Source organism: Aquarana catesbeiana, linkage group LG04, assembly GCF_042186555.1.
Source record: "Aquarana catesbeiana isolate 2022-GZ linkage group LG04, ASM4218655v1, whole genome shotgun sequence".
In the NCBI taxonomy this organism is placed as follows: Eukaryota; Metazoa; Chordata; class Amphibia; order Anura; family Ranidae; genus Aquarana; species Aquarana catesbeiana.
The window spans coordinates 496917978-496943537 of NC_133327.1; the positions used below are offsets into that span (position 1 = coordinate 496917978).

The following is a 25560-nucleotide window of genomic DNA, read 5'->3' on the forward strand; positions in this document are numbered from 1 at the left end:
GACAACTTCAAAAAACTCACCATGCCTCTTTCTAAATACCTTCAAATGTCTACTTTCCAAAAAGGGGTCATTTGGGGGGTATTTGTACTGTCCTGGCTTGTTAGGGTCTCAAGAAATAAGCCATCAGTACTTCAGGTGTGAGCAATTTTCAGTGATTGGCACCATAGCTTGTAGACTCTATAACGTTCACACAAACCAAATAATATACAGGATTTGGATTATTTTTACCAAAGATATGTAGAAGTATAAAATTTGGGCCAAAATTTATGAAGAAAAATTACTAATTTGCTAAATTTTATAACGGAAACAAAGAAAAATTTTTTTTTTTTTTTACAGAATTTCCCGTCTTTTATCATTTATAGTGCAAAAATAAAAAACCCAGCGGTGATTAAATACCATCAAAAGAAAGCTCTGTTTGTGTGAAAAAAAGGACAACAATTTCATATGGGTACAGTGTTGCATAACTAATTTTGTGTGAGAGCACCGAAAGCTGAAAATTGGTCTGGTTAGGAAGGGGTTTTAAGTGCCCAGTGGTCAAGTGGTTAAATGTCTAAAATTGACCAAATGTTAATATAAGAGCACCAGTCACTTTATTTATTGTTCACTAATTTGCCCTGGTTTTAAAGTTTAGTTTGGGTTGAAATTTCATGAATTTTTATGAATTTCCATTTTTATATTTTCACCTCTAAGGTAGAAGAGATTTTGATATATATTTTAGGAATACATTACAGTCCATTCAAAGTTAACCACTTGCTAGCGTATACCAAGGTTTGATCAGCTGCATATTTAAGAGAACTAGTAACTTTAATTGTTATTGTTTAAAGAGCACCAGACCCTTTTATTGTTTACACTAGGTTTAAGGTCCATTTAATTTAAATGATTGTGGACTTAGATCACTTGACACATAAGTTAGCAAAAAGGAACAGAACAGCGCCACACCTACTACCTTAACCCATTCCCCATGAAGCAGTAGCAGTCAAAGCTGCAAGGACCTTAAGTTGGCTTTCTACACCCACGAACAAGGAATCTGACCTGTGAAACTTAGGTATGATGTTCAAATACACCCTAATCACTCTAAATACATCTAAATGTAAAGCACCAGGGTGAACTGGTTTGGGGCCAAGTGATGGAAGCTTAATATCTGAAACCACATTAAAACATAACTAAAGATATAACTAAAGGCAAACCTTTTTTATGTTTTAGATAGGGTGGAGAGGGATTAGAACACCTGTCAGGTTGGTACTGCTGTCTCTGACCCCAGTTAAGGACGTGCTCTCCATTTATCCTGGTGACTAAAAATACAAATAAAAAGACAAATCTTCCAATGGGGACACTAGTTCTGGTGGCCCCATATGACTACTAAGGATTTCCTTCAATTTGGAGGGCTTTCCTTTCACTTCTTGTTGTAAGTACGGAGCAGGAAATGAAGGGAAATCTCCCCAAAGGCACACAGATGAAAATAAAAACCTTACAGGGATTATAACCCTCCCTTACTCTATCCAAAACAGACTCTATCCAAAAGAGAAAAAAAAAGTTTTGCCTCCAGTTCTGCTTTAAGCAGGAAAGAGAGCTTCAGATGCAGGGTGATCTTATCCTTATGAAAGACCAAAAAATGGAGGATTGCAGGACAACGCCCCCAGCTCTGAGATTTTGAATGAAGTACTGACTACTAGGAATGCCACTTTAAGAGTGTGTTAACAGTGGGAACTTCCTAATATCCTTGAGGGCCAGTTCACACCACATGCAGTCCAGTGCATTTTTGTTCTGCAAAGTAGGTTATATGGTTTCCAGTGGCATAGTTCACACCAGTGCAGTCAGTTCCAGAAAAAAAAGTAGATCATGCTGCATATTTCCTGCACTGGACTGTACTGAAACACATCAAAAATGTACTGGAACACATCAAAAGGGCATCAAAATTGCACTGGACTCTAGTGTAGTGGGGGAAAAAAAAAAGAAAAAAAGCACCTGGAATGCATCCGGAAACACATCAGAAACACACTGAAACGCATCAAAAACGCATCTGGAACGGAACTGGAGTGAGTTTTTGTGGTGTGAACCAGCCCTGAAAGGCGGTTTTTGCAGCATCAATAATACTAGGTTAATGTCCCACAGAGACAACAGTGGCCTGAATGGAAGGATGATATACATAACACCCCCAAATAAAGGTGTGGATAAGTGTCAATGCTTATACTTGACCCTTAATTGTGCTTAAAGACAATTGCTACACCCACACTGGAGAAAAGCCAGGGGTGGGACAGGAGGCAAAAACAGGGCCATATTCCCAGGGACTTATACCATGCAAAATATAACTTCCAAATACAAAAGTTTATGTTTTGAGATGTGTTCTTGCAAACCTTAAGCTTGGTGACAATGACAGCATACCATAACCGTCTGTGCCCCAGCACTGGTTTTAAACAGACAAGCTGTTAAAGCTAGCAGCTGTAAAGCAAGGTGGGCAAGTGGGGCTTTTCAACAAATCTTCCAGAAGTAGCAGACACAGAGGACTATCTACTACAAGACAAATGAGATCTGTGTACCAAAAACTGCTTGCCACTCTGGAGCTACCAGGATCACTGGAATCCCCTTGATATCTGGCAAAGTAGCCACGACAAAAGCTTCATCTGTGGGTATAAATCAGCGTTTAGTGATCCCAATGATCCCAAACAACTGTTTGCTCAAGTGTCTTTTGCCCTTGCTTACAAACCTGTTCAATTTTTAATTGAGGCATGGTGATTGGAGATTGACATATGGTGTTACCCCATTATAGGTGAATTTGTTGGAAGCCCTCCAGACAAAGGCTTACGTTCCCTGATCCAGACCTTTTTGAATAAGATAGTCTTGCCAGTTTTCTATACCTGGTATGTATACTGTGGATAAAGCCAGCACATAACTCTCTGCCCAACTCAGTATGTTGTCCTTCTAAAGCTGCCACAGAATTCTTGGTCCTCCCCAATGATTTACACTATTAACCAAAATTATAAATATGCATTATGTATATACACCACTGCCAGGGCTTTGTCTGACTGCACCAGCATCAGGTGTCACTCCAGGTGGTGTGTCTAGCAAAGAAGAGCCCATTTGATAACATAGCTCCAGCACATTGATGGTAAGTAAAACACCTCCTGGTTCCATGAGTATGCAGCTGACCAGAGACCCAGTACTCTGCAGGTCGTTACTATATTCCAGTGCAGAGGGAGAAAATTACTTTCCGACTAGCAGCAGAATAGAGCAAAGTCACCAAACTAGAAATGACTTTATCTGATGATTTACCTTGATCACTCTGTCCAAAGACAGAGGAGACACGTTCCACTGCGATATGATCTTATATGCTGCAAGGTTCTGGTATGGCGTTGCACCTAAGAAATTACTGGGAGGGCCACTATCATTGGACTCAAAATTCACATGCAGTGGCAAATAGATGAGCACCTGAGAGCACACAGAAGGCAAACCTGAAGTTGTATTTTCCACAGTTTTTCCAATTGGAAAATCACCTAGTTGGTATCCAAGATCAGCTCCAGGTATTCTAGATGAAGTGATGGAACCAGAAAGGTCTTCTCGAAATTTAAAATCTACCCGAAGCCTCCAGAATCTGAATGGCAACCGACAGGTTCTGTGCCAGACTCCACATGCAATAGAAAGTCATCCAGATACCACACAATTGTTCTCTCTCTCAAACTCAAGGCAGATAACACTTGGTGAATACCCGAAGAGTCAAAGGCAAGGCTGCAAATGGATAATGCTTCTCTCTTAATGCCGCTGCAGCCATGATCCTGGTATAACCACTTCCTCCTGAGGATGTATGTGCGCGTCCTAAGGGCTGGAAGTGGTTAATACACATTTATTGACTCAAATATTGTATGCACTGATGCAATACAATAACTTTGAACTACAGGATAAAAAATATTGGGTATAGCCTCAAGTAAACAAAGTTAGAGTTTGCAGTAAAAAAGTACCATCATCCAGATTTTTATATAGACAAAGAGGGGGAAGGAAAGAGAGTGAGGAACTTTGAACTACAACTGAAAACAGACCACTTCTATAACAGAACATCACGTGTACTGGTGGATTTTACTCTAACGTATTAAAAAAGGGAATTCAGAAAGCACATTTAGTGTTGAGTACAAGAAACTGATAATAGATGGCAAGAAATGAAAAATAAAGGAAGGATACAGGATCGTATAGGATAAGAATGCATTTGGGTACACCAGCAGGAAAATACATATGTACACAAAGTAGCAACTGGGGCCATTTATGTAATTCAACCTCATCAGCAAAACCGATATGCAAGCAAAAAAATTAAGCTGTACAAGCAAAAATCTAAAGATGCAAAGGTTGCAGACGCTTATGTCAGACAGCACATTTTTAAAAATGTTGCAAGGTTTTGGATTAAAAAACTATGTTATGCTGGAGGGCTTCAAGGAGACATATGTCAAATCTTTACAAGACTAACATTTCCTAAACAGTATACTTACAGGTAGCCAAACGGACAGTATTTATCACAAACCACAGGCTTGCACTTCTTGGGCCGTGGTCGGCACTGACAGATTTCACAATTGTGGATGTGTGTCTGAAAGCCATATGGACAGTCCAATGCACAACCTGATATGAGCCCTGTACACAGCTCTTCTCCTAAGAAAACAGAAAACACAGAAAAAATTACTTTTATTGAAACCATGTAGAGCACACTGTTTATTTAGCAGTTCATATATTTTGCTATGACAACATACTGTAGAGAGTAATTCACTAGACATGTGCAATTCGTTTTGGTCCTAATTCTGACAAATTTTTAGTTATTGGCATGTATCCAACTCTCCGAATTAAATAGTAATGAATTTAGTTGAAATTCATTTACCAGTAATTTCGTATATCAGCTTTCCAATGAATTCCAAATTTTCGGAACAATTCAAATTTGGATCGGTCAAAAACTGATCAACCGATTTGAATTCTGTTTGAAGAATAGCTGTTTGTTAAGGAGCTTTCCCACTGACAGCTGAAATGTAAATAAAAGAATGCCAGAAATGAAAAATGCAGGAAACAATAGCAATGTATCCCCACTCCAAGCCACAACAGGCCCTTCATGTCTGGTATATATTTTATGGGGAACTCCACACCAAAATTCATTTAAAAAACAGCGTGGGGCCCTGCAGAATCCATACCAGACCCTTATTCGAGCATGCAGCCTGGCAGGTCAGAAGAAGGGGGGGGGGAATGAGCAAGCGCCCCCCACCTCCTGAACAATACCAGGCCACATGCCCAGGCCACCCCAAAGCACCTTTGTTTACATTTTAGCTGTCAGTGGGGAAGCCCCCTGACAGCTGATGAGTCACTGATTATGGACGCGGCAACTGTCTTCCCGGCCCGCTCCTTAACAACCAGCTATTCTTCACACAGAATTTGAATTGGTGGATCATTTTTCGACCAGTCCAAAGTTGAAGCATTCCGAAAATTTGAAATTCGTTAGAAAATTAATAAACAAAACAAAATAAAACACAACTAAACTAATTCCAAAACAAATGAACGGAACTAAATTAGTAACATACTAACCTATCTGAAACTAAGCAAATTTTTCCATTCTGCACGTCTATAATTCACAGTTGTGTCCTGTGGTACATACAGTAAGTGGTGGCCTTTTCCAGTGGGTGCTTGAGCAACTTCCCCTCTTTGCACTAAACATGGACCGTTGCTCGCTCTTGTACATCCGACTCTCAGGAGAAGCCCTTTTTTTACAATGCCTGTTTAGCTGAGGTGGAGATGAGGGGCCAATGACATCTCCAAACTCCATCATGGTTAAAGATGTAAAATTTCTGCAATTTTTTAAACCATGGGTAAAACAACTTTTTTGCCTGTTTTTTTACAGAAAAAAATACAATTTTTGAAAAAAAGAAGAAAAAAAATCACTGTGGAGTAATTCTCCAAACTCAAAGTCATTTTGTTTGCTCTGAGCGGCTAGGTATGGCCACCGGCTATGTTCACTATAATGACAGGTCACCAGCGGCCGCAGGTAGTTGTGGCTATCCGCACAGCCACCGATTGCCTGCGGTGATCCTTGCTGAACGTGCACAAAGGTAACTGCTGGCTGTGCAGAGATCTGCAAATAGCCTAAATCATTAATGTGAATGCAACCACCTGTATTATCAAAGGTCACATATCCTAAACATTGTTTGTGGGCTGGAAGAAACAAGAACACAAACATTAAAATATATACATCTGTCTCAAATTGTGATTCTTTACATATTGTTGCTCATCATCGAGTGTATATGTTGTATTTTTCTTGTCACATCTGAGTATCAGTATTTTGAGATCTTTTTCTGTAAATTACCTCCAAACGGAAAATCAAAGGAAAGTGAAGCGATTCTACATATAAATTGAATGTTTTCACCCCAATTTATTGCTTTACTCTGTTATTCTTTTTTGCAAACAAACCAAAGTCATATTCTTAAGACCCCTTTCACACTAGGGCGCTTTACAGGCGCTACAGCGCTAAAAATAGCGCCTGCAAAGCGCCCTGAAACAGCCACTGCTGTCTCTCCAGTGTGAAAGCCTGAGTGCTTTCACACTGGAGCGGTGTGCTATCAGGACGCTAAAAAAAAGTCCTGCTAGCAGCATCTTTGGAGCGGTGTATACACCGCTCCTGCCCATTGAAATCAATGGGGCAGCGTGGCTATACTGCCGGCATAGCGCTGCTGCAGCAGTGCTTTGCGGTGGTTTTAACCCTTTCGCGGCTGGTTTTTAACCCTTTCTTGGCCGCTAGCAGGGGGTAAAAGCACCCCGCTAATGGCAGAATAGCGCAGTGAAATTGACGGTAAAGCGCAGCTAAGAATAGCGCTGCTTTACCGCCGACGGACCAACCGCCCCAATGTGAAAGGGGCCTAAGATAATTTTGCTATGCTGAATCATGTTTTCCTGGATTTTTATAGCATTTCTATGAAAGAATAGTATTTATGCTCTGTAGATAAATAGCTTTGCCTGTCAGTAATATTGCAGCCTCTTACTGACAGCAGTTCTAGTATTACTGTATCTTCAATGCGTGTAATCCATTAAAAAAAATCTAAAATGGAGTTTTGAAGGATACCAGGTAAGGTGATTAAAGTTTAACTTCTCATATTTAATTTAACCTTTATAATTACTGTGATATTATAGGATACAAAACCAAAATCATCCATGACTGTACGTGAAAATATTAAAGCACTTAATGGGGGACCTGCAATCAGTTGGACAAGACATAAAAGAAAATGGCAAAGATTAAGTTATAAAAAGATCAGATTTTTATTGTCAAAACACTAAGATCTGAGAGAGGTAACGTAGGCATCAGCTACAAGGTCGTTTCTCACTCCTGCTACTGCACAAATGAAAACTATAGCTGTGATCTTGGGTGATAAAAGACCATGCCACAAAAATAAGTCAACATTTTCTGCAAGATGGTTGTAGTGACGTTTAAACAATTGCGCAGTGGCTCTGTCAGTTGCACAGCTTTGCACGTTCCCTGGCTGGTCATAATGACTTACATTTATTGCCATGATCATGACCAGTAACAGAAAAGCAGCTGCAATTCTTGATTTTGCAACATCGCAAAGAAAAATCATGAATGTGTTCAGGGCTCATTTGCCACAGTAATTATTATTGTAGCAAACAATAAAATATCTATGTTCATTTTCTAATTACACCATTAGATCTCCTACAAACACAGTGTTGGCCTCCTGAGATATTCTGCAGCAACAATTCTCCTACAGCTGTCTCTCCAGTGAAATAGCATAGCTGCTCCAATATCATTTGTACTGTGAAACAATTTCACTCTGTTTTATGACCAGCCTGAGAAAATCCTGACTTAAATTACATTTAGGTTTTACATTCTGCACTGGACTAACAATACTTCTCAGTTGTATACTGTACATTTTGGCTATACTGCTCTGATTATTTTGTCTGTATTTATGGAATAAACATGGTAATGGAAAAAGTAGACAACTATGAAGATTCTGGAGGAGTTCCACCCTTGCAATTTGATCTGTTATGTGGAACATGTTTTTTCATAAATTATGAAAATATTTATAAGCCTATAATGATGATTTTATTAACATTTCTTTTAATTATTGCTTTATAACACCTGAAACAAGAGACTGAATGTAACAATTTTACTGTTTAGGCCTTTCTGGCATCTGGAGTTTATATGTTCTGAAGACGCTGGACACTTTTCAAAGTGTTTTCATCTAGCATGTAGCACACAGAACTGCTCGTATAGGGAAACATCTGTTTTTGTTTTGCTGCCACCACTAAAAACATTTTGGCCGCCTCTACTGACAAGTGATAGTGTCTATAAGATAAAGTTCTTGTTAGACACATGGAAGGAAACAGAGACCCTGCATAAGTAAACTGAACTGTTATCATCTGGGTAATGTTCCCTCATTTATCAATTTTCATATTTAATCACTGTGGACATGTGTATGAAGTGTTTCACAAAGTAATTACTCCTCAGAAAAAACAAAGAAGTTCGACTAGATCTTCACCATATCATGTGTTAATGTCCTCCAACTCAATCATGCGGAGTGAGGTGGTGAGGAAAGGGTTCCAGAGGCAGTTAAGGTGAAAATTAGGGTTAACATTTTCACTGCTGTGCAGGTGAGCTGTGCTGCCGTGCCATTCATTTACAGAGATCTGGTTTAACAAGTGGAACGCATGCCAGGATCCAGACGGTGTCCATCTTTTGAATGTAATAGTGGCCTGTTTTTTACAGTGTATTCACGATTGCAATAAGTGGTGCATTTTTAATCTTATTTTAATAAATATATCCAAAAGGATTTTATAATAGGAGGGGCTCCCTCTCTGTTTTTATTTTTACCTTTATTATACTGCCTGCCCATTAAACCCTTTAGAGCAGGGGTCCTCAAACTACGGCCCGCGGGCCACATGCGGCCCGCCGAGGACATTTATCCGGCCCACCCCACCCAGGGCCGGATTCCCGACAGGCCAGGCTCGGGCCGGGGCCAGGTCGGCTCGGCTTGGGCAGGTCCACTCTGCTTCGGCAGGGAGCATATCTGCTCCGCTCAAGCCGCCTCCCCCACCCCAGTCATTGATGGAGGGCTCCGTGTGCTGCGCTGCATGCTGGGAAGTGTAGTTTCCAGCACAGTCCCGCGCGGATTCACGTCTTCCTCACGTGGCAGACAGGAGGCGCGGAGGGTGACAGCGAGACAGGAGGCGCGAAGAGTGACAGCGAGAGCGGAGGCTTCAGGCAACAGCCTACTAACAAGTGAGGACCCCTGTCCATCCCACTGTCCCCCTGTCCACCCCACTGTCCACCCCACTGTCCATTGTGCACCCCACTGTCCCCCTGTCCCCCCCTCTGTCCCCCTGTCCACCCCACTGTCCCCCTGTCCACCCCACTGTGCCCCTGTCCCCCCCTCTGTCCCCTGTCCACCCCTCTGTCCCCCTGTCCACCCCTCTGTCCATCCCACTGTCCCCCTGTCCATCCCTCTGTCCCCCTGTCCATCCCTCTGTCCCCCTGTCCACCCCTCTGTCCCCCTGTCTATCCCTCTGTCCCCCTGTCCATCCCTCTGTCCCCCTGTCCATCCCTCTGTCCCCTGTCCACCCCTCTGTCCATCCCACTGTCCCCCTGTCCATCCCTCTGTCCCCCTGTCCACCCCACTGTCCCCCTGTCCCCCCCTCTTTCCCCCTGTCCACCCCTCTGTCCCCCTGTCCACCCCTCTGTCCATCCCACTCTCCCCCTGTCCATTCCTCTGTCCCCCTGTCCACCCCTCTGTCCCCCTGTCCATCCCACTGCCCCACTGTCCATCCCTCTGTCCCCCTGTCATCCCACAGTCCCCCTGTCCATCCCACAGTCCCCCTGTCCATCCCTCTCTCCATCCATCTGTCCCCCTGTCCATCCCACAGTCCCCCTGTCCATCCCTCTGTCCCCCTGTCCATCCCTCTGTCCATCCCTCTGTCCCCCTGTCGATCCCTCTGTCCCCCTGTCGATCCCTCTGTCCCCCTGTCCATCCCACAGCCCCCCTGTCCATCCCACAGCCCCCCTGTCCATCCCACAGTCCCTCTGTCCCCCTGTCCATCCCAGAGTCCCCCTGTCCATCCCAGAGTCCCCCTGTCCATCCCTCTGTCCCCCTGTCCATCCCTCTGTCCCCCTGTCCATCCCTCTGTCCCCCTGTCCCTCTGTCCATCCCTCTGTCCATCTCACAGTCCCCCTCTCCATCCCTCTGTCCCCCTGTCCATCCCACAGTCCCCCTGTCCATCCCTCTGTCCCCCTGTCCATCCCTCTGTCCCCCTGTCCATCCCACAGTCCCCCTCTCCATCCCACAGTCCCCCTCTCCATCCTACTTTCCCCCTGTCCATCCCACTGTCCATCCCACTGTCCCCCTCTCCATCTCACTGCCCCCTGTCCATCCCACAGTCCCCCTCTCCATCCTACTTTCCCACTGTCCATCCCACTGTCCATCCCACTGTCTCCCTCTCCATCCCACTGTCCCCCTCTCCATCCCACTGTCCCTCCTCTCCATCCCACTGTCCCCCTGTCCATCCCACTGTTCTCCTGTGCATCCCACTGTCCTTCTGACCACTCTGCAGTTCCCCCTCCACCCCACTGCCTCCCCCTGTGCATCCCGCTAGTGTGGGGTTCTTTGGGGTGCTGTGGTTAGGGTGGTCCACTTCGGGGTGCCTTAGATATGATGGATTTGGAGTGTTGAGATAGAATGAGCCACAAGCTGGTCTAGGTAGGAGGAGGGCGGGACTTTTATCACAGCGCGTCCGAACTATAGTCCGGCCCTCTAACAGTCTGACCGATAGTGAACTGGCCCCCTGTTTAAAAAGTTTGAGGACCCCTGCTTTAGAGCAACACTGGGACGATACAGAGGAGGAGTAAGGATCTGCACCAGGAAATCAGGAACACCAGGACAGGTCTCCCTAAAGATCTACAAGTCTTTAGACTTCCCTTGCTGTACAGTAAGGGAGTCATCAAAATCTAGTGAGTGGGGCACACAAACATTTAGCACAAGGTGGAATATTCACAATGGGATACCCTGGAAACCAGGCATTCAAGCACTCCAGATTCCACTATTGTGTATTACATGTACTTATAATTACACCTATATTGGCATTTACAGGTTGGTATTTGTGATTTATTAAGGCATGAGTTTGATTTTTATACGTTACACCAAGTGCCGCCTAGCAGCTATCTCACATTGGTTAAAATCTTCTATTTGGATTAATAGACAACAGCTGCATTCACCAATAATTATTGTTTAAAATAGGCACAGGTGTTTTTTTCTTGTTTATAGTTCAGATCCAAGCATAGTTCTGCTCCAAACAGTAAAACGTGGTCTTCAATAAAACAGATTGTATAAAAAGGATGGTATACATATCTCCATCGATAAGGAGCATGCTAAGTGCCCAGATATATGATTAAACGTTTGGTAATCTTAATAAATGGCTTTGTGGTTTGTAAAATCTTTTTTTTATTTATTACTTGTTAAATAGGATTGTTGAGCACACAATTCAGGTTTTGTTTTTGGTCTGTTAAATATTGTTTGAAAGAGTCTGCACAGACTGTTTCCTCAGTAGAAGGTTGGCAGGGTATCTCACTAGAAGGGAGTTTAACAAAACACGTGGCTCCTCATTAAAATGAGAAGAAAAGAGGTTTAACCTTAAACTGCGTAGAGGGTTTTTTACTGTAAGAGCGGCAAGAATGTGGAATTCACCCAGGCGGTGGTGTTAGCGAGGAGCATCAATAGTTTAAAAAAACTATTAGATAAGCACCTGAACGACCACAACATACAGCGGTATGCAATGTAATACTGCCATATAATCACACACATAGGTTGGACTTGATGGACTTGTGTCTTTTTTTCAACCTCAACTACTATGTATGTAAGACAGCCCAAGAATTTACAGGAACTGAAGGCTTTTCTCCAAGAGGAATGGGCAGCTTTACCATCTGAGAAGATAAAGAACCTCATCCACAAATACCACAAAAGACTTCAAGCTGTCATTGATGTTTAAGGGGACAATACACAGCATTAAGAACTGGGTTATGTAAACTTTTGATCATGGTCATTTGGGTAGTTTCTGTTGCCATTCATGATTTAAAAAGAGTAAACACAGATGATTGATAATAAATGGCTTCAGCCAAACACTAACCATGAGTGAAAGAAAAGTTTTTGTGTTATCATTCATATTCTCTGAAAAATGGCCAAGAAATCATAAATTCTGCCAGGGTATGTAAACTTATAAGCACAACTGTATATGCTGCTGATTAAATCATCGGCGCATGTGCTCTGAAGGAATGGGGACCCGTCCCCTTTCTTCAGAGCCCTGTGCCGTGACCAGCGGCTTCCTTGCGCATGACTCAAAAGGAAGACAGGTGAAGATGGATGCGGCCTCCAGCGATGACAACAAGGGCTTAGTTTGCAGGTAAGTTTCACATAATGTGCTAGTATGCAATGCAGGCCTCTGGACCTGTAAAGTGCTCTTTGGCTAACTCACTCAGTACACAAAGTGTCAGGAAAGCACCACAGCAAAGGCCAGTGCCCGCAGGTCATTAAAGTGGATGTAAACCCTCACATATACCCAATGACATTTACAACCTCAGATAATACACAGAGATGAAACAAATCCTCCTACATAAGTTTTACATGTATATCTGCTGTCTTCATCTTGCTATATTCTTTAGAATTATTACATGGGGTAAGAATTTTCACTTCTTCATTCAGCAGTAGGAGTGTCGTTCTGACATACTCTGTGTGACAGCTGATTGGAGGAAAGGCACACCCTCCCCCCCTCCACATTGGCAGAAGGAGGAAAATGCTTTCAGAGCTGTGCTTTTACAAGTCAAGCTGTCTGCCAATCAATTTATAGCAACCTCCCACAACAACACACATTCCAGGCTGCTTTTATCTCCAGTCTCGGAGAGCTTGTCAGAAGTTATCATGATAACAGAAGAAAGGAGCAAAACAAAGACATGGGACTTAGGGCTTAGGAGACAGATAAGTAAACACTACGGATAGATGTGCCTAGCTCAAATTTCATGAATCGGTTTACATCCACTTTAAACAGGCTCCCCTGCATCTCCCTTAAAGTGGGTCCGGGTGCAGCCTTCATGGCTATTCTGGGAATCAACAGATACAAAGAGCTGTAATGTGAGCTCATTTAGCTCTGCAGCAACTAAAGAATTTTGAGTGAAGAAAAATGAATCTTGTTAAAAGCAGAAAGGAAATTAGTTTGCTTCTCTCTTAGGAGAGAAGATGTCCATTCTGCTGGGACACTATCAAAAACCTGAAGCATAGTGGGAGTGGAATGGTTATACTAATCAACAGGCTTTTGTGTTGCCAGTGTCAATGTAGGTGACAGCATAACCCCAGTGTTCCAGAATAACATCACGCTGTGTACCTTAGTGAACAAATTAAGAAAGTGATTGGGTAAATTGGTTAAAAGATTTGAACACAGATTGAGAGAACATTGGCATCATAGTGAACAAAAGCCAATCTATTCTGTTTGAATGGTCTTCTCTAACGATATATTAAAACCAAGTCCCATAAAGAAACATACATATGCAAATGACACACAAGTATGGTAACTTTTTTAACCTGACAAAGCAGTATTTCTCTTCATCTAGTCTTGAAATGCAGACAGCACAGTCAACCCAAAACCAAAAATCTGTTTTCTTTTGTTAGGCTTTTTTCATTCTGTTTTTCTTCTGGTAATCTGGCCAGTAACACACCTCCTCTGTATTAGAGCGCTCTTATTCTGGATGAAGGAGCACAGGGTACACCCTTAGGACAGTAGCATTGTCAGCCAAACTCTGGCTAATACTTTATAAGCAGTTACAACAGTTTTTTTTCCCTTTGGGATAAAGGTTTTACATAAATAAATAAAAAAAAAAGATCATTGTAAGCACTCCTTCTAGTGTTGAATTGTTTGCCTCATCTCTGTAACTGATACATGCTGGAGAGCTTGTTCTTTTGAAAAAAAATACACTTACTAGCTGGATCACCAGATGAACATAAAAGAAAGAGCCTAGAAAAGCAAACTAATACAGCCGCCTCATCTAAGAATTGGTAAGCTGCAATATAATAAATGTTTGCTTTTGGGTTTATTACCTCTTTAAATTCTCTGTGACCTCTATTTAGACTGATGTGCATTTGAGCAATATAGTCTGGTGCACATTAGCTTGTTAGTAGAAAGTTAAGTAAGAGAAGCATACCAATACAACTGTGCAATACTGTGCAAGTGATCACATACCCTCTGCTCTTATCTGCATAAGGCCCATTTCACATGAGCGGACCGACTGGACTCTCCATTATCTTCTATTGTGCAGCGGGTGTAAACAGATAAGGGTCCATTTACATCCCCCGACATCCAATCCAATAAAAACAAACAGATGCGGATCCGTCCCCATCCATCTAGCGGATTGGATGGCAGTCCTAGGTTCTGGCACCATGGAACATAGGTTTGGGGTTTGGTTCGGTCTCTCTGTATGCTGGAAACTATACACAGCCAGATTTTGATGAAATTGGTGAGCACAATATCTATGTTTTCTTTGACTATTTTTTTCTGCTATTGTAAAAAATGTTAAAAGTGCATGTGGATTGTTATTATATCTCTTTAAATTAAAGATTAGATGCTTTGTGAGTTTCCCTGAAGAAGCGGAGATCTAACTTGACGAAACGTGCTGGAATACTCTATGCTCAAGAATATCTTCATACACTGGGAACAAGTATTATTGGCTATGTGCCATATGCTATTCACATATCCACGTGATTTTATTATGTTTTTACTTATGTTTGTAAAATAAAATATTTTAAATGTACTTGTGTTTCTGTGCTCACCTCAGTGACAACTTCATATCCTTAAAAATCCTACCTTTTTTTTTATGGGAGGGATTTCTTCCTCTCGATTTGACTTTACTTGTGAATGTCATTTTTGTAGCATAAATGTGAATAACCTAGGAAGGAATATTACTGTATCTGCTTTATTTTGTGCCAGCTATAGTTCCCTACCCTTGCTTCTCTCACTTATGTTGTGAAAGGAGTTTCTCATTTACTGTGATTTAGATGAAAATCCAAGGAGGAGACAAACTCGTTGAATTAAAAATAAATAAATAAAAACACATATACATAACACACAGCATTACTAATACCATTGAACAACTAGGAAAAGCACAATAGCAATATTGTTTGTATCCCACCCTAATGATTTTAGAGAAAGCAAAAAAAAAAACGGGGGTTTGTTTTTCTTTAACCACTTGCCGACCGCCTCACGCCGATATACGTCGGCAGAATGGCATGGGCAGGCAGAATCACGTACCCATATGTGATCTGCCTCCCGCGGGCGGGGGGTCCGATCGGACCCCCCCGGTGCCAGCGGCGGTCGGCTTTGGTCTGGGAGCATTTAGAGATGAGGGGGAGGCAATCCGATCGTTCCCCCCCCTCGCGATCGCTCCCAGCCAATGACAATCATCCCCTGCCTCTGTGTAGTACACAGAGGCAGAGGATGTGATGTAATCTCTCCTCGGCTCGGCAGTTTCCGTTCCGGCGCCGAGGAGAGAAGATATGTGAGTGCACAACACACACACACACAGTAGAACATGCCAGGCACACTTTACACCCCCGACTCCCCCCCCGTCACACTGACACCAAGCAGTATTTTTTTTTTTTCTGATTACTGCATGGTGTCAGTTTGTGACAGTTAGAAGTGGTAGGGCAGTTAGTATTAGCCCCCTGTAGGTCTAGGATACCCCCCTAACCCCCCCTAATAAAGTTTTAACCCCTTGATCACCCCCCGTCACCAGTATCACTAAGCGATCATTTTTCTGATCGCTGTATTAGTGTCGCTGGTGGCGCTAGTTAGGGGCGTAAATATTTAGGTTCGCCGTCAGCGTTTTATAGCGTCAGGGACCCCCATATACTACCTAATAAATGTTTTAACCCCTTGATGGCCCCCTAGTTAACCCTTTCACCACTGATCACCGTATAACCGTTACGGGTGACGCTGGTTAGTTCGTTTATTTTTTATAGTGTCAGGGCACCCGCCGTTTATTAACGAATAAAGGTTTAGCCCCCTGATCGCCCGGCGGTGATATGCGTCGCCCCAGGCAGCGTCAGATTAGCGCCAGTACCGCTAACACCCACGCACGCAGCATACGCCTCCCTTAGTGGAATAGTATCTGAACGCATCAATATCTGATCCGATCAGATCTATACTAGCGTCCCCAGCAGTTTAGGGTTCCCAAAAACGCAGTGTTAGCGGGATCAGCCCAGATACCTGCTAGCACCTGCGTTTTTCCCCTCCGCCCGGCCCAGCCCACCCAAGTGCAGTATCGATCGATCACTGTCACTTACAAAACACTAAACGCATAACTGCAGCGTTTGCAGAGTCAGGCCTGATCCCTGCGATCGCTAACAGTTTTCTTGGTAGCGTTTTGGTGAACTGGCAAGCACCAGCCCCAGGCAGTGTCAGATTAGCGCCAGTACCGCTAACACCCACGCACGCACCGTACACCTCCCTTAGTGGTATAGTATCTGAACGGATCAATATCTGATCAGATCTATACTGGCATCCCCAGCAGTTTAGGGTTCCCAAAAACGCAGTGTTAGCAGGATCAGCCCAGATACCTGCTAGCACCTGCGTTTTGCCCCTCCGCCTGGCTCAGCCCAGCCCAGCCCACCCAAGTGCAGTATCGATCGATCACTGTCACTTACAAAACACTAAACGCATAACTGCAGCGTTCGCAGAGTCAGGCCTGATCCCTGCGATCGCTAACAGTTTTTTTGGTAGCGTTTTGGTGAACTGGCAAGCACCAGTGGCCTAGTACACCCCGGTCATAGTCAAACCAGCACTGCAGTAACACTTGGTGATGTGGCGAGTCCCATAAGTGCAGTTCAAGCTGGTGAGGTGGCAAGCACAAGTAGTGTCCCACTGCCACCAAAAAGACAAACACAGGCCCGTCGTGCCCATAATGCCCTTCCTGCTGCATTCGCCAATCCTAATTGGGAACCCACCACTTCTGCAGCACCCGTACTTCCCCTATTCACATCCCCAACCAAATGCAGTCGGCTGCATGAGAGGCATTTTCTTTATGTCCTCCCGAGTACCCCTACCCAACGAACCCCCCCAAAAAAGATGTTGTGTCTGCAGCAAGCACGGATATAGGCGTGACACCCGCTATTATTGTCCCTCCTGTCCTGACAATCCTGGTCTTTGCATTGGTGAATGTTTTGAACGCTACCATACACTAGTTGAGTATTAGCATAGGGTACAGCATTCCACAGACTAGGCGCACTTTCACAGGGTCTCCCAAGATGCCATTGCATTTTGAGAGATCCGAACCTGGAACCGGTTACAGTTAAAAAAGTTACAAAAAAAAGTGTAGAAATAAAAAAATAAAAACACAAACAAAAATATAAAATAAAAAAAAAGTTGTCGTTTTATTGTTCTCTCTCTCTCTATTCTCTCTCTATTGTTCTGCTCTTTTTTACTGTATTCTATTCTGCAATGTTTTATTGTTATTATGTTTTATCATGTTTGCTTTTCAGGTATGCAATTTTTTATACTTTACTATTTACTGTGCTTTATTGTTAATCATTTTTCTGTCTTCACGTACGCCATTCACGACTTTGAGTGGTTATACCAGAATGATGTCTGCAGGTTAGGTATCATCTTGGTATCATTCTTTTCAGCCAGCGGTCGGCTTTCATGTAAAAGCAATCCTAGCGGCTAATTAGCCTCTGGACTGCTTTTACAAGCAGTGGGAGGGAATGCCCCCCACCTTCTTCTGTGTTTTTCTCTGGCTCTCCTGTCTCAACAGGGAACCTGAGAATGCAGCCGGTGATTCAGCCAGCTGACCATAGAGCTCATCAGAGACCAGAGTGGCTCCAAACATCTTTATGGCCTAAGAAACAGGAAGCTACGAGCATTTTATGACTTAGATTTCGCTGGATGTAAACAGCACCATTGGGAAAGCATTTTATCACACCGATCTTGGTGTGGTCAGATGCTTTGAGGGCAGAGGAGAAATCTAGGGTCTAATAGACCCCAATTTTTTCAAAAAAGAGTACCTGTCACTACCTATTGCTATCATAGGGGATATTTACATTCCCTGAGATAACAATAAAAATGATTAAAAAAAAAAAAATGAAAGGAACAGTTTAAAAATAAGATAAAAAAAAAAAAAAAAAAAAAAAGCACCCCTGTCCCCCCTGCTCTCGCGCTAAGGCGAACGCAAGCGTCGGTCTGGCGTCAAATGTAAACAGCAATTGCACCATGCATGTGAGGTATCACCGCGAAGGTCAGATCGAGGGCAGTAATTTTAGCAGTAGACCTCCTCTGTAAATCTAAAGTGGTAACCTGTAAAGGCTTTTAAAAATGTATTTAGTTTGTCACCACTGCACGTTTGTGCGCAATTTTAAAGCATGTCATGTTTGGTATCCATGTACTCGGCCTAAGATCATCTTTTTTATTTCATCAAACATTTGGGCAATATAGTGTGTTTTAGTGCATTAAAATTTTAAAAAGTGTGTTTTTTCCCCAAAAAATGCGTTTGAAAAATCGCTGCGCAAATACTGTGTGAAAAAAAAAAATGAAACACCCACCATTTTAATCTGTAGGGCATTTGCTTTAAAAAAATATATATAATGTGTGGGGGTTCAAAGTAATTTTCTTACAAAAAAAAAAATAATTTTTTCATGTAATCAAAAAGTGTCAGAAAGGGCTTTGTCTTCAAGTGGTTAGAAGAGTGGGTGATGTGTGACATAAGCTTCTAAATGTTGTGCATAAAATGCCAAGACAGTTCAACCCCCCCCCCCCCCAAATGACCCCATTTTGGAAAGTAGACACCCCAAGCTATTTGCTGAGAGGCATGTCGAGTCCACGGAATATTTTATATTGTGACACAAGTTGCGGGAAAGAGACAATTTTTTTTTTTTTTTTTTCACAAAGTTGTCACTAAATGATATATTGCTCAAACATGCCATGTGAAATTACACCCCAAAATACATTCTGTTGCTTCTCCTGAGTATGGGGATACCACATGTGTGGGACTTTTTGGGAGCCTAGCCGCGCACGGGACCCCGAAAACCAAGCACCGCCTTCAGGCTTTCTAAGGGCGTAAATTTTTGATTTCACTCTTCACTGCCTATCACAGTTTCGGATGCCATGGAATGCCCAGGTGGCAAAAAAAAACCCCAAATGACCCCATTTTGGAAAGTAGACACCCCAAGCTATTTGCTGAGAGGTATAGTGAGTATTTTGCAGACCTCACTTTTTGTCACAAAGTTTTGAAAATTGAAAAAAGAAAAAAAAAATTTTTTTCTTGTCTTTCTTTATTTTCAAAAACAAATGAGAGCTGCAAAATTCTCACCATGCCTCTCAGCAAATAGCTTGGGGTGACTACTTTCCAAAATGGGGTCATTTGGGGGGGTTTTGTGCCACCTGGGCATTCCATGGCCTCCGAAACTGTGATAGGCAGTGAAGAGTGAAATCAAAAATTTACACCCTTAGAAATCCTGAAGGCGGTGATTGGTTTTCGGGGCCCCGTACGCGGCTAGGCTCCTAAAAAGTCCCACACATGTGGTATCCCCATACTGAGGAGAAGCAGCTAAATGTATTTTGGGGTGCAATTCCACATATGCCCATGGCCTGTGTGAGCAATATATCATTTAGTGACAACTTTGTGCAAAAAAAAAAATAAAATTGTCACTTTCCCGCAACTTGTGTCAAAATATAAAATATTCCATGGACTCAACATGCCTCAAAGCAAATAGCTTGGAGTGTCTACTTTCCAAAATTGGGTCATTTGGGGGGGTTTTATGCCATCTGGGCATTTTATGGCCTTCAAAACTGTGATAGGTAGTGAGGAGTAAAATCAAAAATGTAAGCCCTTAGAAATCCTGAAGGCAGTGATTGGTTTTCGGGGCCCCGTACGCGGCTAGGCTCCCAAAACGTCCCACACATGTGGTATCCCCATACTCAGGAGAAGCAGCTAAATGTATTTTGGGGTGCAATTCCACATATGCCCATGGCCTGTGGCCTGTGTGAGCAATATATCATTTAGTGACAACTTTTTGTAATTTTTTATTTTTTTTTGTCATTATTCAATCACTTGGGACAAAAAAAATGAATATTCAATGGGCTCAACATGCCTCTCAGCAATTTCCTTGGGGTGTCTACTTTCCAAAATGGGGTCATTTGTGGGGGTTTTGTACTGCCCTGCCATTTTAGCACCTCAAGAAACGACATAGGCAGTCATAAATTAAAGGCTGTGTAAATTCCAGAAAATGTACCCTAGTTTGTAGGCGCTATAACTTTTGCGCAAACCAATAAATATACACTTATTGACATTTTTTTTACCAAAGACACGTGGCCGAATACATTTTGGCCTAAATGTATGACTAAAATTGAGTTTATTGGATTTTTTTTAGAACAAAAAGTAGAAAATATCATTTTTTTTCAAAATTTTCGGTCTTTTTCCGTGTATAGCGCAAAAAATAAAAACGGCAGAGGTGATCAAATACCATCAAAAGAAAGCTCTATTTGTGGGAAGAAAAGGACGCAAATTTCGTTTGGGTACAGCATTGCATGACCGCGCAATTAGCAGTTAAAGCGACGCAGTGCCAAATTGTAAAAAGTGCTCTGGTCAGGAAGGGGGTAAATCCTTCCGGGGCTGAAGTGGTTAAAAATCAATTAAAGTTTAACTTCTATTGGAGAATTACATATACAGTTGTGCTCATAAGTTTACATAATTTTATTAATTCTTGGCCATTTTCCAGAGAATATGAATGATAACACAAAAACTTTTCTTTCACTCATGTTTAGTGTTTGGCTGAAGCCATTTATTATCAATCAACTGTTTACTCTTTTTAAATCATAATGGCAACAGAAACTACCCAAATGACCCTGATCAAAAGTTTACATACCCTGGTGATTTTGGCCTGATAACATGCATACTTCACCAGACATTTGCATTACAGATAAGGGTAATATTGGTGCAGAAAAAATAAAAAGTCCATACAAGTTGGGGAATTATACAAAGATAGACAAAGAAATATAATTATACTCCAGAAACAAGTCCATTAACCACTTCAATACCAGGCACTTGGACACCTTCCCGCCCAGAGCAATTTTCAGCTTTCAGCGCTGTCACAATTTGAATGACAATTGCGCGGTCATGCTACACTGTACCCAAACAAATTTTTTATCATTTTGTTCCCACAAATAGAGCTTTCTTTTGGTAGTATTTGATCACCTTTGCGGTTTTTATTTTTTGCGCAACAAATAAAAAAAGACCGAAAATTTTGAAAAAAAACAAGTTTTTCTTTGTTTCTGTTAAAACTTTTTGTAAATAAGTACGTTTTCTTCTTCAATGACGGGCACTGATATGGCTGCACTGACGGGCACTGATACGGCGGCACTGATGGGCACCGATGAGGTGGCACTGATGGGCACTGATGATGGGCACTGATAGGCGGCACTGATGGGCACTGATAGGTGGCACTGGTATGCGGCACTGATGGGCACTCATAGTTGGCACGGATGGGCACTTATAGGCGGCACTGATGGGCACTCATAGGTGGCATTGATGGGCACTCGTAGGTGGCATTGATGGTTACTTATGGGTGGCACTGATAGTTGGCACAGATGGGCACGGATGGGCACTGATAGATGGGCACTGACAGGTGGCATGAATGGACACTGATGGGTGGCACTGATGGCATTACTTGTTTGCAGTGATGCCCCTAAGGGTGGCATTGCTGGGCATCACTGCAACAGATTTGGCACACTGGGCACATGTGGATGGCCATGGGGTACATACCTGGCCATCGACATGTTGCCCCTTCCCTGGTGGTCCTAGTGGCGATCCCTGGTGGTCCAGTGTGGTGATCTGAGGGGGGGCTGCGCTGATAAACAATCAGCACAGACCCCCCCCTGCCAGGAGAGCCGCCGATCGGCTCTCCTCTACTTGCGTCTGTCAGACGCGAGTGAGGAAGAGCCGATCAACGGCTCTTCCTATTGACAGCGTGATCAGCCGTGATTGGACACGGCTGATCACGTGGTAAAGAGCCTCCACCGGAGGCTTTTTACCAAGATCAGTGTAGCGGTGTGTCAGACTGACACACCGCTCCACCGGTCGCCGCGATGCGCGCCCCCGGGGGTGCGCTGCGGCATGTTATCCTGCTGGACGTCATATGACGTCAAGTCAGGATAACAGAACCACTTCCCGGACGTCAATCCGCTATAGGGCGGGCGGGAAGTGGTTAAATATATTAATATAAATATATTAAGCAGTGGCAGCCATCCTCAGAGTAAGCTAGCTCTGTCTGAATCAGAAATTAAAGAAAAAAGGAAGCGCCATCTAAGTGCAGCGATTAAGAACAACTTTAATAGCCAACGATAATAAAGACTAACAGAATGTAAAGCTCATCAATATGTAGAAGCCACCACCACAAACATCCCCTCCTGCAGGATCTGCTGAGGATAAAAGATGCAGCTGTCAGTGCAGATGAGAAGAGTTAAAGAGGAAGTATTGTTTGTACCTTTATAATAAGGCTTACATATAGGTACTGTAAATATCTCCTAAACTTGAACTGTTTATATTTACTGTACAATTGTGCTCATAAGTTTACATCCCCTGGCAAAATTTATGATTTCTTGGCCATTTTTCAAAGAATATGAATGATAACACAGAAACTTTTCTTTCACTCATGGTTAATAAATGGCTTCAGCCAAACACTATCAATCAACTGTGTTTACTCTTTTTAAATCATAATGGCAACAGAAACTACTCAAATAAAACAATAGGGGGGCGTTTGGGACTTTGAATGAAGCACACACTATGTGCCTCTATCCCTGGTTCAGGTTTGAGAAAAAGGAAGGTGGGACTTTGAATGAAGCTATTGATTTGTGGGGGTGAAATCATTTGAAAGTATAGTTAATTGGCATATTGAGTCTGACAATACATAACAATGATGCACATAGTAGAAAAGGTTTAATATGTATATACACACAGACATGGTGTAGACCTCATAAATATTTTACATATACATATCAAATGGACAGCATATAAAATTGACAAGAGATTTAATATGGATAAAATGAATTATTGCAAATTCATATAAGTACACGTCATCTAAATGGCACCATGCAGTGTAATCAATGGTAAGAAAAACAGTATGATCATTTGGTCATAGATGAGGAGTCTAAGTAGGTTCCTATCAGTAGGCATGAGAATGCATCCTAAAAGTCTGATGCGTTTTGTGGATAATACCACTCTTCAGGGGCAGATGCATGCAACTCTATAAAAAAACAACAAAACATGAGTAGACCAGTATGATCAAACGTTATACCCCTCAACAGGGAGGATGTGTACAAGAGAAAAGGGAGAGAGTTACTCATCCCTCTGAGTACTTACATCGTGATAAGTCTGGAAAATGGGGGATGAGGAATCAGAGGCTGTCCAAACTGTCTGTACCGGGAGCTGTGGAAGGGGCCCACAGGAAAGGGACAGGGTGCACAAAACATCATCCCCAAGGAAACGTAAGGAAGAAATCCAGGTAGTGGTGTGAGTGGGCTTCATGTCTAAAAATATATAATGGGGACAGAAAGTATTCAGACCCCCTTAAATTTTTCACTCTTTGTTATATTGCAGCCATTTGCTAAAAACATTTAAGTTCATTTTTTTTTCCTCATTAATGTACACACAGCACCCCATATTGACAGAAAAACACAGAATTGTTGACATTTTTGCAGATTTATTGAATTGGAAAAACTGAAATATCACATGGTCCTAAGTATTCAGACCCTTTGCTGTGACACTCATATATTTAACTCAGGTGCTGTCCATTTCTTCTGATCATCCTTGAAGTGCTTCTACACCTTCATTTGAGTCCAGCTGTGTTTGATTATACTGACTGGACTTTATTAGGAAAGCCACACACCTGTCTATATAAGACCTTACAGCTCACAGTCCATGTCAGAGCAAATGAGACTCATGAGGTCAAAGGAACTGCCTGAAGAGCTCAGAGACAGAATTGTGGCAAGGCACAGATCTGGCCAAGGTTACAAAAAAATTTCTGCTGCACTTAAGGTTCCTAAGAGCACAGTGGCCTCCATAATCCTTAAATGGAAGATGTTTGGGATGACCAGAACCCTTCCTAGAGCTGGCCGTCCGGCCAAACTGAGCTATCAGGGGAGAAGAGCCTTGGTGAGAGGGGTAAAGAAGAACCCAAAGATCACTGTGACTGAGCTCCAGATGAATGCAGCCAAGTACAGGGATATCCTGGACGAAAACCTTCTTCAGAGTGCTCAGGACCTCAGACTGGGCCGAAGGTTTACTTTCCAACAAGACAATGACCCTAAGCACACAGCTAAAATAACAAAGGAGTGGCTTTACAACAACTCCGTTACTGTTCTTGAATGGCCCAGCCAGAGCCCTGACTTAAACCCAATTGAGCATCTCTGGAGAGGCCTAAAAATGGCTGTCCACCAACGTTTACCATCCAACCTGACAGAACTGGAGAGGATCTGCAAGGAGGAATGGCAGAGGATCCCCAAATCCAGGTGTGAAAAAATTGTTGCATCTTTCCCAAAAAGACTCATGGCTGTATTAGATCAAAAGGGTGCTTCAACTAAATACTGAGCAAAGGGTCTGAATACTTAGGACCATGTGATATTTCAGTTTTTCTTTTTTAATAAATCTGCAAAAATGTCAACAATTCTGTGTTTTTTCTGTCAATATGGGGTGCTGTGTGTACATTAATGAGGAAAAAAATAACTTAAATGATTTTAGCAAATGGCTGCAATATAACAAAGAGTGAAAAATTTAAGGGGGTCTGAACACTTTCCCTCCCCACTGTATATATTGGGTGTACTATAAATACTCTATATTGTGAAAAGTAGCTAGAGCCCAATGCCAAAGTGCAGGTGGAAAAGTGAATGTGAAAGGAAAATGTGTGACACCACTCACACCACTACCTGGATTTCCGCCTTTTGCTTTCTTGGCGATGATGTTTTGTGCGCCCGGTCCCTCTCCTGCGGACCCCTTCCACAGCTCCCGGTAATAATTAATCTTATCTATATTAAATATCTTGTCAATTTTATATGCCGTCCATTTGATATGTATATGTAAAGTATTTATGAGGTCTACACCATGTATGTGTGTGTATACAAATTAAACCTTTTCTACTATGTGTATCATTGTTATGTATTGTCAGACTCAATATGCCAATTAAATATACTTTCAAATTATTTCATCTCCACAATTCAATAGCCTCATTCAAAGTCCCACCTTCCTTTTTCTGAAACTACCCAAATGACCCTGATCAAAAGTTTACATACCCCAGTGTATTGCCCCCTTTAACATTAATGACAGCTTGAAGTCTTTTGTGGCATTTGTGGACGAGGCCCTTTTACTTCTCAGATGGTAAAGCTGCCCATTCCTCTTGGTAAAAAGCCTCCAGTTCCTGTAAATTCTTGGGCTGTTTTGAACTGCACCTTTGAGATCTCCCCAGAGTGGCTAAATGATGTTGAGGTCAAGAGACTGAGATGGCCACTCCAGAACCTGCACTTTATTCT

General features: G+C 42.6%; 1 protein-coding gene across 4 annotated transcripts in view; it reads right to left on the reverse strand.

Annotated features, from left to right (window-relative positions):
• CRIM1 (cysteine rich transmembrane BMP regulator 1) overlaps window positions 1–25560 on the reverse strand; it is a 1688666-nt gene that overhangs the window by 343064 nt on the left and 1320042 nt on the right. For all 4 annotated transcript variants that reach the window (XM_073627709.1, XM_073627706.1, XM_073627710.1 and 1 more), the window contains one exon: window positions 4473–4629. In XM_073627709.1, coding sequence (XP_073483810.1) covers window positions 4473–4629 — 157 coding nt within the window. The remainder of the gene's footprint in view (window positions 1–4472; window positions 4630–25560) is intronic.